At 37.9% G+C, this 17751-nt stretch overlaps 1 protein-coding gene across 1 annotated transcript; it reads right to left on the minus strand.

Moving 5' to 3' along the window:
- Window positions 1-2771: 2771 nt before the first annotated feature.
- LOC131015008 (uncharacterized) lies at window positions 2772-6107 on the minus strand. The gene is made up of 2 exons (XM_057943203.1): window positions 5581-6107; window positions 2772-3390 (listed from the first exon to the last, which is right to left on the minus strand). Exons 1-2 carry the CDS (start codon window positions 5746-5748, stop codon window positions 2830-2832), a joined length of 729 nt encoding a protein of 242 aa, XP_057799186.1. The 5' UTR covers window positions 5749-6107; the 3' UTR covers window positions 2772-2829.
- Window positions 6108-17751: the final 11644 nt, after the last annotated feature.

Genomic DNA, 17751 nt, shown 5'->3' on the forward strand with positions numbered 1-17751 from the left:
ATACTAATGAACAAAACGTATATCTAATGAACAAGATGTATATACTGATAAAAAATAAAATTTAAAAAATTCGTAATGAATAAGACATATATACTGATGAACAGGGCCGTATATACTGATGAACAATGCAGTATATACTGATGAATAACAAAATTTAAAATATTTTGCTCCCTCCAGGATTCGAACCCTGCGAAAAAAAAAATCACCCTCCAGATACAATATCAGCCATAGGATTGATAAAATAAACGCACCAGATCGTGCCCTAGATCTCATTAAAATTAGGAGGTCTCATTGGAGCGGCCCCCTATATATATATATATATATATATATATATATATATATATATATATATTTCTTTTCCTTTCCAAAACCTTTCCTGAATATTTTATTTGGGAATTTTAAAATTCGCCCAAATTTTAACGCTTTTCACTCGTCTCCCTTTCTTCTTTTCTTGGTGACCGATTCGTCTTTAAATAATTAATTAAACAGCCGTCAATGCTAAAAACGACAAACACTACCAATAGAAATTCGAAACAACAAAGCAAAATCTCCACCACCTAAAGAAAATGGAAACGTTGCAAAATGCATTAATATTTATCAAAACCTTGCAAGTCAAACAAACCCCCACTAACAAAAATTTCGCAAAACACTATTAACAATACAATCATTAATCATAACACGGCATTAATATTGATTGTATTTAGTTAATTTCCGCCGCTGCAAATAATAGCTTACTTTCTAATTAGATAATTAATTAATATCAATACATATTGCACGATTAAATAATATTGCACGCACACATATTAGGATATTACTTATGTATACTGAATAAAATTAATTAATTATATTATTGAATGTGTTCCACCACCTAACACCACCACTGATTTATATTGTGGGATTTGAGTATGTAAATCATTAAATCATTAGCACTATTTTGTTCAACAAAAGCCACGCACCAAATTTGTCGTGATCACACGTCGAATGAAACACAAAAGAAATGTCTCTTTAGAGGCCAATAGAGTTGTCTCTCTTTGAGCAACCTTATCTTTTTTTTTTCTTTTTTCTTTTTTTTTGAGAGCCAAGAGCAACATTATCTTTGAGGCCAAAACCATCCTTTTTTTTCTAAAGAACGCACTTCCACAAAGTGATGACACATTCTTCAATATTTATTGTTGCCGTATTATAGCATCTATACTTTTTCTAAAGTTGAACAATTTTTGTTTTGCAAAAATTATTAATATTCAAACAATTAATGGAATAATGAAATTGTTTCAAATTATTAAAAAAATTAACAAAAATATCCCAAATTGTACATAATTATAATTAAATATCTGAATTATAGTGATAAACTTCAAAATATTCCCAAAATCATTTTCGACTATTGAAAGATTAAGTGACACGTAAAAAATTACTCCTAGCCGGCCATTTATTTTTTTGAATTACACAAAGTATAAATAAGTCACTAAATCGCATCCAGACGGAATTAAATCCAAAATCTTTAGCAAATGAGAGTATTTAGGTGTCTCAGCTTAAACACTTTAGCTAGATTCCACCGGCTAATAATCCTAGGCATTTATGGAATGACGTTGTTTTGATTCTACCTCATTTTTGGTATTTAAAGATCTTTGTTGGTGTGACGAGCTAGCTACGTAATTTTTCTATGCAGGCAAAATAGTATTTCAATTATATTTGTAAAAACTAGCTCGTTATTGATTAAATATTTAAATTTAACAATCTAAAAATTATCGAACTTTGGCTAAATTCTAATTTTATACGCCTAACCCACTGTATTGTTGGAAGAATCCGAACTTGCTAACGAGGATCGCATATTTATGAGCCCATGAATCCCATATCTCGAAAATATATTTTAGAGGAGAATAAACGTACAATAATTCTTATTCCTGGGCTTGATCATTTATCATTATTCAGATTGGTTACACCTCAGTTTCCAATATTAATTCCAAGAACATTGTGATCACTATGTTTTGGTGGAATTATATACTAATTGTGACTTTGAGGGTGCGAAACATTAATTTGGTCGTTCTATGCTCCCTCGATCCATCAAAAATATAGTGCTATGTCGTCAAAGTTAGGTGAATTTCAAATGATCTGTTAGATAGATGATTTTTTTTTTTTTTGTAAATATTGAGTGTGAATATCTAAAATTTTAGTAAATCAGTATTTACCAATTGAACTGTATCCAGATCTATTTCAATTTATCTAATACCAAATATTTGGATATCTGATTGGTAAAAAATTAATTAGGATTTTTTTTCTATTTTCAAATTAATAGTAACCAATTGATAAAAAAAATTGAAAAATCGAATTTTTATTACTCCCTCCGTCCACCAATTAAAGGCCTATATGAAAAAACACGGGTTTTAAAAAAATGTATTTTTATTAGTTGAGTGGAGAAATGGTCCCACTTTTTTGTAAAGAATCTTTGACTTTTTTGATTAAATAATGAATAAAAACTTACTAAAAATAGGTAGGACTTGTTTTTGTGGACGGACCAAAAAGGCAAGTAGGCCTTGAATTGGTGGACGGAGCTAGGGAGTATTAATTAAGCTTCAAAATTTAAAAAAATAAAATAAAAATTATAGTCCACTCTCTTAATTTGAATTGTTTAAAAAAAATTATTCATTAAAATAATTTTATTTAATGTTTATGAAAATAAATATTTTATATAGATTATACTTTTCAAAAAACGAAATTAGACTATTTTAATGGGAATAAAAATGTAAAAAACGTTTGTAAAGTGAAGCAAGTGATTTAGCACGCACAAGTAAATCTTGATTAATATGAATCAATTAATACATGAAAGTAAATTCACACAGCTCCACACCGATGCCCATCATTCTGATCATCATCATCATCATCGACGGCGGCCTTCCTCTTCTCCTCCGGCGTGAGCACGACGTCGAGATTATAGAGCACGGAGACCATGGTGACGGAGCAGAGGAAGACGAGCACGGGGCCGAAGATCCAGAGCATGAGCGGCAGCGCGGCGTAGAAGAGGCGGTTGCCGACGGTGTTGAGCACGAAGCCGCGCTCGAGCAGCTCGGCGACGTAGGCCGGGGTGAGGACGCCGGCGTCGTCGGGGGGGCAGTTGATGAGGAAGTTGACCTGGTTGTTGAAGCGGATGGAGAGGGAGTGGCAGATGAAGGAGAAGAGGAAGATGAGGAGGAGCGTCACGTACTTGAGCGCCACCATGAACTCGCCGTGGGCGCCGTAAACGCTGTCGTTCAGCGGCTTCTTGATGCTGTACGTGCTGCTGATCACCGCCGCCAGCCCCGAGCAGAGGAGGATCGACGTCGTCGCCATCAGCGTCGACCCCATTATCGTGTTCCGCAGCGTCTGCACCGCCAGGATGTTCTTCTTCTCGTTGTCCTGCGCACATGCATCAAACCCTACAAATTACCTCAAATGCCTCGTGCCCCGTCCACAAAAAATAGTCAATTTTTGTTATTTTTAGATGTTCGTATACCGATTTGAAATTTGTTAGCTCAATTATCTTTAGAGGTAACGTAACTATGGGGTTTAATTTACACTTGTTACTAAGAGAATTTTTTTTTTTGACTTGGTGGAATTGGGGAGGGGAAGCAATAGGGTTTGAACCCGGGACCTTACTGTTCACACACAGGAGGTCGCACCGCTTGGTGTCGACACTGGTTACTAGAGAATAGTCATTTAATTTTGGCTAATTATGTATTTGTTGAACCCCGTTTCGCTCAATAGGGCTAACTTTTTCTTAATATTTTTCTAAATAACTTTCTCTAAAATTTTAATATGCTATGATTTAGTTTAATTTTAATATGCATAGGATTCACTAATTAATCTTGTATATAGGGGTTATAATTTTTTTTATATATTTTACGTTAAGAAATAAATATTTGGTTAGGTTGATTATCCAAAAATTAATTTTATAATAAATTGATTTCTAAAATAATGAAATTAATAGGAGAACACGGATGATGAACATATAGTTGGGAGAGAAGATCTTACTGAACAAATTAAGTGCAAGCCTATCTTATTTATGAGGATTAATAATATAGTTCTTTTTTCCTTCATTTTTTAAATGAATAGATAATTTAAATTTTCACTCTAATTTGATTAAGATATGACACATTATGGTACAATGATAGGAGAGAACAAGTGAACAACATCTATAATGTTATTGTCCTTCAATTCAATCCAATTCAGATCCCATAATGGAATAAGCTAGCACGTAACTATTTCCCCCTCTTGCATTATTTATGGACAACTACTGTTTAAGGAAAACAAATTTTATTTTTATTTTTATTTATTTAAAAAAAAAAAGAGGGCACGCAAAATTTCGTGTATACACGCAGGACGCACTAGAGTTTGTCCCGTATTTATTGAGCCAAAGATGAAAAAGCAAAGAAATAATTGTGCTAATAGATAACATCATGATTAATTTAAAATTTTAAATATATATCAGAAATTGAATTTACTTTCAATCCAACTACCCAATGTCACGAAATGATTCGAAAACGTCAAGAAGGTCGTCATTTACGGTTTCATGCATATGTAGACTATTTTAGTAACCTAATTAATGTGGTGGATGCTTAGCCATCATCCATCCTTTTATTTGTTGCAACTGATGAATACAAACAGTTATATACTATTTGAGAGAGAGAGAGTAGAATTTTATTTAATTTATAACTGATAAATTGTTATCATCACGAAACTTGCACGCCAACAACACAATAAAGTTGGATCACTAGGAAAAGTTGTGAACGTGACGATGAAACTGTTGGGATTTCGAAATGAAAGAAAGAAACTTACCTATGGGCTATGGCAATTATATAAAATGACAAGAAACCAAAACACACTTTATGATGAAAATGATTTGAGTAAAATTTGTAAATATTTCCAAACTTGGATGGCTTTCTTTAGATAATATGCACAAATCCGTTCATGGTTTCCAAATACTTTTCCATTTTGAAAGAAATACAATTTTTTTTGGAACTAATTCCATCACCACTAAAAGACAACATACACAAACACTCCCATTTCACCAAATATTTCAAAGAAACTCATCTATATACTTGAACCTTGAATTTTATCTTATCATTGTAGAGCTAATTGTTAAAATAAAACTGTAACTTTCAGTGTTTTGAGAAAGAGAACTACATATTACGAAATTTGAAAATAAGGACTATAACTTCCATTTTTTACATTTACACTCCTATTTCAGACCATGATGAAACGTATAGTCTGATGTGTTAAATATACGATACAACATAGACGGTTAATGCCCATTTATGTGACATCTCCTATTGCATTCGTGGATGAATTAACGACGTGCGGCAACTCTAAAAGTGTATATTTTCCTTACGTAAGTTCTTAAATCCCAAAATTTTAGTATGCCACGTGTCAATGATCAGTCACGGATGCAATAGAAGATGTTATACAAATTGGCAGTAGATAAAAATGAGGTAGTGAAACAAACTAAAATGTAAGATTAATATTGAAATCTTGACCAAAAAAAAAAAAAAAAAGATTAATATTGAAATGGTATAGTAGAAATTGAGAAGAAATAATTAAGCTAGGTACCTTCATGATGGCGGCGACCCAAAATCTGCGGCCACGAGCATTGGTGCCGATGATGGTAGAGAGAGGTTGGGTTCGCACCTTATGCCAAAGCCACACGTGATATCCCATGCATATCATAAACCCCACTGGCACCAGTATCACATCCAGATAACCTTTTTTCCATTCCATCTCTCTCTCTCTCTCTCTATGTGTCACGTAAGCTTTAATCAATCTTGCTTGCTCTAATTGGAGGGGTATATATATATATAGAATTAGAAAGGGTGTGTGTGTGTGTGTGTGTGTAAATATATATTTTATATTTAATATAGGGATGTGAGGAAGATGAACGTGGACTGATTGTAATGCAGAATCCGAAATAGAGGTGAAAGCAGCACTCCACTTTGTAAATAAACTAGAGACAGAGGTCTAATCATGTGGGAATTCTGTTAGTCATGCTTGTCTTTTTCTACCACCTTTACTTCTATATTCATTTTTTTTGTGTGAGTGTATATGCACATTCCATCTGCTAGCTTTCCTTTCTCTAACTACATGAGCTAGAATTCAGATCCTTCAATTTTAATTAGATTATGTCTACTATATTTTTTAGTGCATTGTCAAGTAATTTAAAGAAATCAAATGCGTCTAAATGCATTATGTTGAAGTTAAATACAGTTACACGATCATATATACATTTTTTTGGTGGAGGTGTGAGATGGAAATTATTTTACTTTTTATTTTATTTTTAATTTCCAGGAAAAAAGTATACTCCACAAATTAAAAGTTAGTGTACATTATAGTAATTACAAAAAAAAAAAAACAAGTGGTATGCAAAATCAGAAAATGTCCAGAGTTTGTAAATTTACATGCTATTATTCCATATATAAAATTAATTATTTATATAGGAAAGCATTCCAATGAGATCCCCTATATGTGGTGAAATTTTAGATTAATTTGTAAGTGTTGATTTAATGTATCTTATGGCTGATATTTATCTAGAGGGGGAAAAAAATTACATGATTCGAATCTCAGAGGGAGCGAAAATTTTATTAATCTTTTGAATATCGTTATTCAACATTATATATATACTACCTTATTCAGCACTATATATTATCGTATTCATTAGTCTCACGATCTCACGAAAAATAGCAATCTCACTTGTAGGAACAATAAAATATTGTAAGAATACACTTTATATAGTATGCACTACAAGAATTTAAGGGTTTTAGCCACACATTCATATAACCAGGGGGCTTAGCCCACTGGCCACCGGGTCCTCACTTAAGTGAAGTGACCCGGGTTCGATCCCTCTTGGGAGCGAATTGGAGATTGGGGAGATATAAGGTGGATTTTGGTGAATGGAGAAATAAGGTGGTTCTTGGAGTGGATGGGGAACTAACTACTAACATTTAACATGACTTTGCCCGATCAAAAAAAAAAAAAAAGCCACACATTCATATGTGGCTAAAAGTATATTTATATGTCACCGTACCTTTTTACCCACACATAAGTCAAATGTCAATAAGTGTACGTGGGTAAACTTTGTAAATTAAAGATGAGAAAATATTAAAATTATTTTCACGCCTTATCCAATATTAAAAATAAAATGAATAAAAATGAATTGTCCAAAAAAATATTTGATATTAGAAGAATATATATATATATATATATATATATATATATATATATATATATAGGGAGTGGTTCAAGAAAGAACCATAAATAAAAAAAGAACTGTGGATATATTTGTCTCATACACAAAGGTGCTGGTGTCAAAGTCTGATTGCGGAGGGATTTAATAGCAATTTTGCTATTAAGTACAGATATTCTAATCACAGCCGTCCATTGTAATATACGGTCTAGATTAGAAGTCAGCTGAAGTTAGTTATAACCAATTCTTTTTGGGAATTAGGTTATCATCTTCATCACAGTCTGCGTAGTTCATTGAGCTAGATTTTTCTTTCCAATTTCTGGCGAATTGATTGTAATCGAAGCTTGTTCGTGATAGCAATAAAATACTCTCCTTTGGCCCGTGGATGTAGGTCCGATAAGGATCGAACCACGTAACTCTTCTCTTGTGATTTACTTGTTTCTGGTGTGTGCGTGGTTTTGCTCTGTTTTCAATCTTGGATCCACGTTTCTTGCGCAACAAGTGGCGCCGTCTGTGGGAAGCGCAAGAAGGAGCACAACAACTCTCATCAAAGATCGATCCAGGAGCTGATTGTGTTAGGCGCGATGGCTCTGGCCAAGATGGAGACAGAAAAGTTCACCGGGCGTAATGATTTTGGGTTGTGGAGGATTAAGATGCGAGCCCTATTAACTCAGCAAGGGCTTGCATCTGCTCTGAAATCGGAAGATGGAAAATCCACTGAGGTTGACGACAAGAAAGATGCAATCAAAGGAGAAATACAGGATAAGGCACATAGCCTAATTATCCTATGTTTAGGAGACAAAGTTTTGAGGGAAGTTGCAAAGGAGAAATCGGCTGCAGCAGTTTGGGCAAAGCTGGAATCACTCTACATGGCAAAATCGCTGGCCAATCGGCTGTACATAAAGCAAAAGTTATATTCATTCAAGATTTCAGATGACAAGTCTTTGGATGATCAACTGGAGGCCTTTAATAAGATCATAGACGATCTTGAAAACGTGGAAGTGAAGGTGGAAGATGAAGATCAGGCAATAATCCTCTTAAATGCATTGCCTAGATCTTATGACCACTTCAAGGATGCCATGCTTTATGGAAGGGAGAAGGACATATCAGTGGAGGAGGTGCAATCTGCACTTAAAGCCAAGGAACTTCAAAAATCTTCAACTCAAAAGCAAGAAACAGTTGGAGAGGGTTTAACAGCAAAGCAGAAACCTCACAAGGAGAAGTCCAAAAAGGCTAAGAAGGAGGAAAAGAAACCTTGGCAAAAGAAAGGCAAAGAACCTGAAGAGACTGATTCAAATAAATGCTATCACTGTAAAAAGGTAGGGCATTGGAAAAGGGATTGTCCAACATGGAAAAGGAAACAACCACAGGGTGGAAAGAAACCAGAAAATAAGGAAGTGACTGAACAGTGTGACATAGCAGAGGCTCTCAATGTGGTGGAGCAATTCATTGAGGATCAGTGGGTTCTTGATTCAGGGTGCTCATTCCACATGTGTCCCAAGAAGGATTGGTTTTCAGAATTGAAATATATGGAAGGAGGACAAGTTCTCCTTGGAAACGACCATGCTTGTGCAGTAAAGGGTATAGGGAGTATCAGATTAAAGCTTCATGATGGTTCTGTAAGGATGCTGCAAGAAGTCAGATATATACCAAGTCTTAAAAGAAATCTCATATCATTGGGATTGCTTGAAAAAAAGGGGTATGAATGGAGGTCTTCAAATGCAGGCATGGATATATTAATGAAATCAGCAGTCATCATGAAGGGAGAAAGAAAGAATGGGCTCTATTACCTACTGGCTAAAGTTGTTGCTGGGGAAAGCAGTTCAGTAAAGCAAGATGAACTGACATTGTGGCACAGGAGATTGGGGCACATTGGTGAAAAAGGACTAAGTGAGCTATTAAGGAGAAAATTAGTTCACAGCTCAGGATCTTTTAAGCTTGATTCATGTGAACAATGCATTCTTGGCAAGAGTAAGAAGTTACCATTCAAAACTGGAAAGCACATATCAAAGGCACCGCTTGACTATGTGTACTCTGATCTTTGGGGGCCTACAAAGAATGAAAGTCTGGGAAAGGGCAAGTATTTCATGTCCATTATGGATTATTATACAAGGAAGCTATGGGTTTACATCTTAAAAGACAAAACCGAAGCTTTTGAGAAATTCAGAATATGGTGTAAGGAAGTAGAGAATGAAAAGGGGATCAAGCTCAAATGTCTAAGAACAGACAATGGGCTTGAGTTCATATCAGGAGAGTTCAGTTCTTTTTGTGAAGAAAATGGGATTAAAAGGCATAGGACAGTGCCTGGTAATCTACAGCAAAACGGGGTCATAGAAAGGATGAATCGAACTATATTGGAAAAGGTTAGATGCATGTTGTTTGAGGCAGGACTACCCAAGAAATTTTGGGCAGAAGCTGCCATGACAGCAAGTCATTTGATCAACTGCTCACCTTCATCAACCATTGAATTCAAAACACCTGATGAAATGTGGTATGGCAAGGCATCAACCTATGATAATTTGAAAGTTTTTGGTTGTAGAGCATACACTCATACCAGGCAGGATAAGTTGGAGCCAAGAGCACTCAAGTGCATTATGTTGGGTTATCTAAAGGGTGTAAAAGGATATAAACTATGGTGTACAGAGCCTGGCATGAACAAGGTTATAATAAGTAGGGATGTTGTTTTCAATGAATCACAAATGCCATTCTTGAACAAACAACCCTCGAGTCCAGAGAAGGACAACAGCAATGAGTCCACAACGGGCTTTTTTCAGGTGGAGAGATCTGATAGAAGTTCATCAGAAAGCAGGCTCCTGGATACAGGTGAAAGCACTGATGATGATGAGCAGAATACAGAGAGAGATGATGATATGGATAACCCTTTAAGAGATTACAGACTTGCTAGAGACAGAGCAAGGAGAACAATAACACCACCCCAAAGATATGCTCATGCAGATATGGTATACTATGCTCTTAGTGTGGCTGAGGAGTTAGAGTACCAGGAACCCAGAAATTATAAAGAGGCTATGAGAAGCCCAGAAAGGGAGAAATGGCTTTTGGCAATGAAGGAGGAAATGGAGTCACTGGAGAGAAATGGGACCTGGATCCTTGTTTCAAAGCCATTAAACAGAAAACTTGTATCTTGTAAGTGGATTTTCAAAAAGAAGGTGGAGTTTAAGGAAAAGGAAGAGATAAGATACAAGGCTAGATTGGTTGCAAGGGGTTTCACCCAAAAGGAAGGGATAGATTATACTGAAGTTTTCTCTCCAGTAGTTAAGCATACTTCTATAAGAATTTTGCTTAGCATTGTAAATCAGTTTAATCTTGAGTTGGAGCAGATGGATGTAAAAACAGCTTTTTTACATGGAGAGCTCCATGAGGATATACATATGACTCAACCCGAAGGCTTTGTGGATCCTACATCTGTGAACAAGGTATGTTTGCTGAGAAAGTCCTTATATGGTCTAAAGCAAAGCTCTAGACAATGGTATAGAAAGTTCGATGAGTATATGATGGTGATAGGGTTCATAAAATTTGAGTATGATAGTTGTGTATATTGCAAGAAGAAGAAAGGGGTTGCAGTTGCTTATCTGTTACTTTATGTAGATGACATGCTTATAGCAAGTCATGATAAGTCTAAAATCAAAAGAATTAAATATGACCTTAGTAACTCTTTTGAGATGAAAGATTTAGGGGAAGCCAAGAGGATACTTGGCATGGATATTGTGAGGAATAGAGCAGATGGAACATTGTGGTTGTGTCAGTCTGATTATATCAAAAAGGTTCTCAAGAAGTTTAATATGCATGAGTCCAAAGCAACTGATGTACCATTGGCTGCACACACCAGACTGTCCAATGATCAAAAGCCAAGTTCAATGGAAGAAAAGAAGGCCATGGATGTTATTCCATACTCTAATCTAGTTGGCAGTTTGATGTACACAATGGTGCGTACAAGGCCCGACATTGCTCATGCTGTTAGTGTCACTAGCAGATACATGTCAGAGCCGGGAAGAGATCACTGGGAAGCACTTAAGAAGGTTCTCAGATATTTGAAGGGAAGTTCAGAAAGGGGAATACTATTTCAGAGGAAAGATGATGTTTCAGAGCCTCCATTAGTGGGATTTACTGACTCTGGTTATGCAGCAAATATTGACAACCGGAGGTCTCAGTCAGGTTATATTTTTACCTTATTCGGATCTGCAGTTAGTTGGAAATCTTCACTTCAACACGTAGTGGCTCTTTCAACGACAGAGGCAGAGTACATCGCAGTCACTGAAGCTGTCAAAGAAGCCATTTGGTTGAAGGGTATTATATCAGACTTTGGTATTAAGCAGGATTCTGTTGAGGTAAGATGCGATAGTCAAAGTGCTTTGTGTTTAGTTAAGCATCAAACTTTTCATGAACGCTCTAAACACATTGACGTTAGACTGCATTTTATTCGAGATATCATCAAGAAAGGTCAGGTGCGAATGGAAAAGGTGTCGACTGAGGATAACGCTGCCGACATGTTGACAAAATCCTTACCGTCTGCGAAGTTTGAGTACTGTCTCAAGCTTGTGAATGTGATTCACAGAAACTGAAGCCGTTTGGCTGGTCCCTTATAAGGGATGTATCGGAGTTGAGGAGTTTATTTTGCAGCAACATGTTGTGCAGAGACAAAGGTGGAGATTTGTGGATATATTTGTCTCATACACAAAGGTGCTGGTGTCAAAGTCTGATTGCGGAGGGATTTAATAGCAATTTTGCTATTAAGTACAGATATTCTAATCACAGCCGTCCATTGTAATATACGGTCTAGATTAGAAGTCAGCTGAAGTTAGTTATAACCAATTCTTTTTGGGAATTAGGTTATCATCTTCATCACAGTCTGCGTAGTTCATTGAGCTAGATTTTTCTTTCCAATTTCTGGCGAATTGATTGTAATCGAAGCTTGTTCGTGATAGCAATAAAATACTCTCCTTTGGCCCGTGGATGTAGGTCCGATAAGGATCGAACCACGTAACTCTTCTCTTGTGATTTACTTATTTCTGGTGTGTGCGTGGTTTTGCTCTGTTTTCAATCTTGGATCCACGTTTCTTGCGCAACAAGAACGGAGAACCATTTTCAGCCATTCGATTATCAAGATCTACGGTGGATGTATCATCTTGTTGGATGAATGCAGATCATGGGTTCAAATCCTGAAGGGAGCAATTTTTTTTATTTTTTTGAGTGCATTAATTTTAACAGCGAATGCATTAATTTTTACAGTGAATGCATTAGATTTGATGGTTCTCACGTTCAAATAATGTAGTTCTCTCTAGAACCACACCCTATATATATATATATATATATATATATATATATAGGGAGAGGTTCAGGAAAGAACCATAAATAAAAAAAGAACGGAGAACCATTTTCAGCCATTCGATCATCAAGATCTACGGTGGATACATCATCTTGTTGGATGAATGCAGATCCTGGGTTCGAATCCTGAAAGGAGCAATTTTTTTTATTTTTTTGAGTGCATTAATTTTAACAGCAAATGCATTAATTTTTACAGTGAATGCATTAGATTTGATGGTTCTCCCGTTCTCACAAATAATGTAGTTCTCTCTAGAACCACACCCTATATATATATATATATATATATATATATATATATATATATATATAGGGAGAGGTTCAAGAAAGAATCATAAATAAAAGAAGACCGGAGAACCATTTTCAGTCATTCGATCATCAAGATCTACGGTGGATGCATCATCTTGTTGGATGAATGCAGATCCTGGGTTCGAATCCTGAAGGGAGCATTTTTTTTAATTTTTTTAGTGCATTAATTTTAACAGCGAATGCATTAATTTTTACAGTAGATGCATTATATTTGATGGTTCTCCCGAAACCGGGCGACTTGGCGAGAGCAGAGGGCCTGAGACCCCAGCAGACCGTTCGAGAGCGAGATCCAGCTCTGAGCCTGTCTCTCAACGCCTCCCAGCTAGCGACCGATCTCAATGCCGGTAGTCTCTCTCGGCCAAGATCTGATTGTCTTCTTCCCAAATATCCCTCGGTCAAATCCTCCCGGTCTCTCGCCGTGCTGTATTCAGATTCAGAGCAGGTCCGATTCAGAGCAGGGCAGTCATCACTTCTCTTTAAGCTAAGTTGTAGTCTCTTCTCTACTATGAAAATGGCGTATGGTTTGGAGTTTGGAGTTTGGGTTTGCACTGATTTGTCTTAGCAACAAACGAAAAGAGTTCTCATACATTCTGTAATTGGTGGTTGCAATGGTTTTCTGTTATGAAACTGATCATGATTGGATATGAATGCTTACTGGAATGGATATTTGAGATAGTTGAATACCTTGAATGTTTTCGATCTGACCAGTGGCTGTTGGAGTTGAAATAATTGTGGAGTAACTTGAAGTTGCTTGGTTAAGAGTTTTTTTACTTGTTCATTGACCGGAGAGCATGTGTCGTGAGGAGGTTTGGAGGATGGTGAGGAGAAGGGGGCACGAGAGGACCGGAGCAGAAGGCAATGTGGTGTATCAACAGAGCAATAACTTTCATAGGCAGCCGAACACTTGGAGGAGTGGAACTGGGGTTAAACCTCTTTCGAGATCCCAGATAGTCACCTTCTTCTTTAACAACATCCCAGAAGATTGCAGCTTTGATTTCTTGAGAAGGAAGTTTGGTGCCATTCGCGTTCCGACTGACATTTTCTGTCCCAATAAGAGAGATAAAAAAGGGAAGCCTTTCGGCTTTGTCCGATTCGAAGGTGTCAAGGACACGGAAGGTCTGCTTGAACAATTGAATCAACTTTGGATTGGAAGCTACAAAATTAAGGTTTTTAAACCAAGGTTTGAGAGGGTGGTGAAGGATGAAGAAAAAAAGAGGTTCGACACCAAAAGAGATATTGGAAAGAAACCAGATTGCTTCCATTTTTTGGATTCTGCAAAGAAGAAGCCGGGAGTTTCTTTTAAAGAAGTTCTCACTGGAGTCTATGAAGGAGAACCCTGCACAAGAGAAAAGCTACAATTCAAAACTTCGGAGGAGGATTCAAAGTGGCTTGAAGGAACATTCACAGGTTTCACCAAAGATGATTTCTCCTGGGATGAAATAAAAGAAGAAATCAACAGCGAATGTGCCGGGAAATTGAAAGTTTCGACGATGGGGGGAAGTTTGGTGCTCATCAGAAGTATTTGCGAACTGTCAACACAAGAAGTTCTCAAAGAGTTGGATGAATGGAGTGACTTCTGGTTTCTTTGGAAGAGGAAATGGAACTTCGTTGATGTGCACCAGCAGCGAGCTATTTGGACGAGATGGATTGGAATCCCGCTTCATGCATGGAACTCTCGTTTCTTTGATTCGGTGACGGCAAACTTTGGCCGGGTATTGAAAATTCACGAATTAACGAAGGAAAGAGAGAAATTGGACGAAGCTTTGATCCAAATCTCTACAGGTCTCAAATCCATTGAGCAAGTATTTGAGTGCTGCATTGATGGAGCTAGTTTCACACTTCGCATTGAAGAAATTCAGGATAACCCACTCTCGTCCTTGATCGGAGAACCGGATTTAGATGAGTCGGAATCTGAAACGAAATCGGATTCAGGATGGTCGGACGGAGCGGAGTCCATGGATCCGGCTATTGCTACCATCGGAATGATGGACGACATCGGTGTGGGAAATGGAGACGTTTCGGTTCTCCAAGAATTGAACTCTTCGATTCCTTCGCAAGACGTTTCGGTTTTCCAAGAATTGAACTCTTCGATCCTTTCGCAACAAATCGTTGAAGACACCTCAGTCGAGGTTACCAATCATGAGGATACAACGTTGGGAGGCTCGAAAATGCTTTTGAATGTGGTTGTTGCCGAAGGTTTAAGCCAGTCTTCTTGCAGGGCCGAGCAGGAGGATTGCCTCCTTTGGGCCGAAAACTCAAAGGACCAAGACAAAAGCCCAAGTGGAAACTTATTGGAGTCCCCTTGTCGTCCTGTCGAAAACTTTTGTGAGGTACCTCTTTCCTTGCTCACGGTTCCTGCTGTGAGAGAAAATGAACCCATTCTTGTACAAGGGGGAATTGACGACCTGGAAGATAACAGTGAGAGTCTCGACGTGAATGTTATTGTAGAAGAAAACAACCATACTGAGGAAGTGGCTAGGACCGAAAACGATGAATCTTTGGGCTCCCAAGCAGGGGAAGCGAGGTTGCCTTCCAACAACAAAAGGGTTGATCCCCGATGCACAAATGGAAAAAAAGGTAAAGGGAAAAAGAAGAATAGAGCGAGGGAGAAGGAGAATTGGGTGCGTTTCATCTCTGAAATAGAACCACTAAATGGGAGAGGGGAGGGGGCCGTAGGGGAGGAAGACGCTGGGGAGATTCAAAAAGGGTTGCTTTCGACAGAGGAGGGGGGAATTTCAGGTCAGAAAATCTGGGACTTTGGGAAGAAGTTAGGGCTTTCAAGTCAGACTGAAGAAGAGGTCATTGTCCGCCAAATCGAGATGCAAGGTAACTTCCTTTCCTTCGATAATGCTGGGTGTCAGATGAATTGTCCATGAATTTACTGTCATACAACATTAGGGGCTTGGGGAGCATTGCGAAACAGCGAGATGTTTTTGAACTTGTAAGAGGGCATAAGATTGACATTTGTTGTTTACAAGAGACAAAAATGGAGACTTTTAGTGATGTTTTTTGTAATTCTTGGTGGGGGTTTAATAACACAGATAAGGCAATCAGGAACTCTGAGGGGAGAGCTGGGGGAATTGCGTGTTTATGGAATAGGGAGGTATTCGAAGCATCTAGTTCTTGGGATTTACTGGGGGCCGTGGTTGTTAACGGTAGGTACAAGGAGGGCGGTCTCTTGTGTTGCATTATCAATGTTTATGCGCCAACTGAATCAAAGGATAAGAGGATTCTCTGGGATGCAATTGGTTCTATTGTTGAACAGAATGTGGATCGAAGTGTGTGTATTTTGGGAGATTTTAACGCAGTCAGGAGAAGAGAATAGAGGGTGGGTAGCGGGGAGACGTTTCGAGCGTCGGAGGCGAGGTTTTTCGAGGAATTTATTGGGGGGAACGATCTGAAGGAAATTCATACACAAGGTCGAAAGTACACTTGGTACAAGCCCAATGGCAAATGCAAGAGCAAGATCGATCGTTTCCTTGTTAACGAAACTTGGATCCTTAATTGGGAAGGAAGTTCTGCACGCGGTCTTAAGCGTTCGATTTCGGATCACTGTCCGATTGTTCTCACTACTAGAACGGAAGATTGGGGACCAAAACCTTTTAGGTTCCTAAATGCTTGGACAAATCACCCGGAGTTTGAAGATGTTGTAAAGAAAGTGTGGACGGGGACTGACTGTCAGGGATGGAGCTTTTTCGTGGTTAAGGAGAAATTGAAGAAACTTCGCGAGGCTTTAAAAGTTTGGAATCGCACATCCTTTGGTGAAATTGATTCTAAAATTCAAGAATTAAAGAAGGAGTTACAACAGAAAGATGAGCTTGATGAGCAGAGTTGTTTAGGCGAAGTGGATGTTATCAGAAGAAATGAGCTCCAAGCTCTCCTTTCCCTTCAGCTGAAGCATAAGCAGAAGACTTTACAACAGAAGGCTAAACTGAAATGGCTTAAGGAGGGTGATGTGAACTCTGGCTTCTTCCATAAAGCGATTAAAGGGAGGCGGTTGAAGAATGACATAGGCGGACTGATCTTTGATAACTCATGGATTTCCAAACCGGAAGAGGTAAAAGCTAGGGTGAGAAATCATTTTGAAACCTTTTTCAAGCGGAAAGATAGACAGATGCCTGTTATTCCCATTGACTTTATGAGAAGGAAAATCTCTGATGAGGAGAGAAATTGGCTGATTAGAGGTTTTGAACCTGAAGAAGTTAAAGAAGCGGTCTGGAGCTGCTCTGGCGATAAGAGTCCAGGACCTGATGGCTTTAACTTTTCATTTTGGAGATCGGCTTGGCATGTAGTTAAGGAGGATATCCTCCAGGTCTTGAAGGACTTCCATGCGAACGGTAAAATTCCTAAAGGAGGTAATGCTTCTTTTATCGTTTTAATACCGAAGAAAGAAGGGGCTGATTCGTTGAATGAATTTCGCCCAATCTCGCTCATTACCAGCTTGTATAAAATCATTGCCAAGATCTTGGCGGGGAGACTGACGAAGGTGATGGGGTCGATCATCTCTGATAATCAAAGTGCTTTCATTAAAGGGCGGTTCATTCTTGATGGGGCGGTCATTTTGAATGAAGCTGTTGTTGAGTCAAAAAAGAAGCGACGAAGCCGGATCTTCTTTAAGATTGACTTTGCCAAAGCTTTCGATTCAGTTCAATGGGACTTTTTGGATACTTTGCTTGACAGATTGAACTTCGATGGGATTTGGAGGAAATGGATTCAAGGGTGTCTACAGTCAGCCACAGCAAGTGTCCTAGTTAACGGGTCATCAACGGGAGATTTCAAAATGGAGAGAGGCTTGAGACAGGGCGACCCGATGTCTCCCTTCTTGTTCCTCATTGTCGCGGAAGGGTTGAATGCGCTCGTTGAGAGGGCAGTGGAACGACAATTATTGTTTCCTG

Source organism: Salvia miltiorrhiza, chromosome 3, assembly GCF_028751815.1.
Source record: "Salvia miltiorrhiza cultivar Shanhuang (shh) chromosome 3, IMPLAD_Smil_shh, whole genome shotgun sequence".
Taxonomy (NCBI): Eukaryota; Viridiplantae; Streptophyta; class Magnoliopsida; order Lamiales; family Lamiaceae; genus Salvia; species Salvia miltiorrhiza.

Coding starts and splice junctions, on each gene's coding strand:
- LOC131015008 (XM_057943203.1), bottom strand. CDS start 5,748: ATGGAATGGAAAAAAGGTTATCTGGATGTGATACTGGTGCCAGTGGGG. Junction 3,391..5,580: donor GGGTCGCCGCCATCATGAAG/GTACCTAGCTTA, acceptor GCATGTGCGCAG/GACAACGAGAAGAAGAACAT.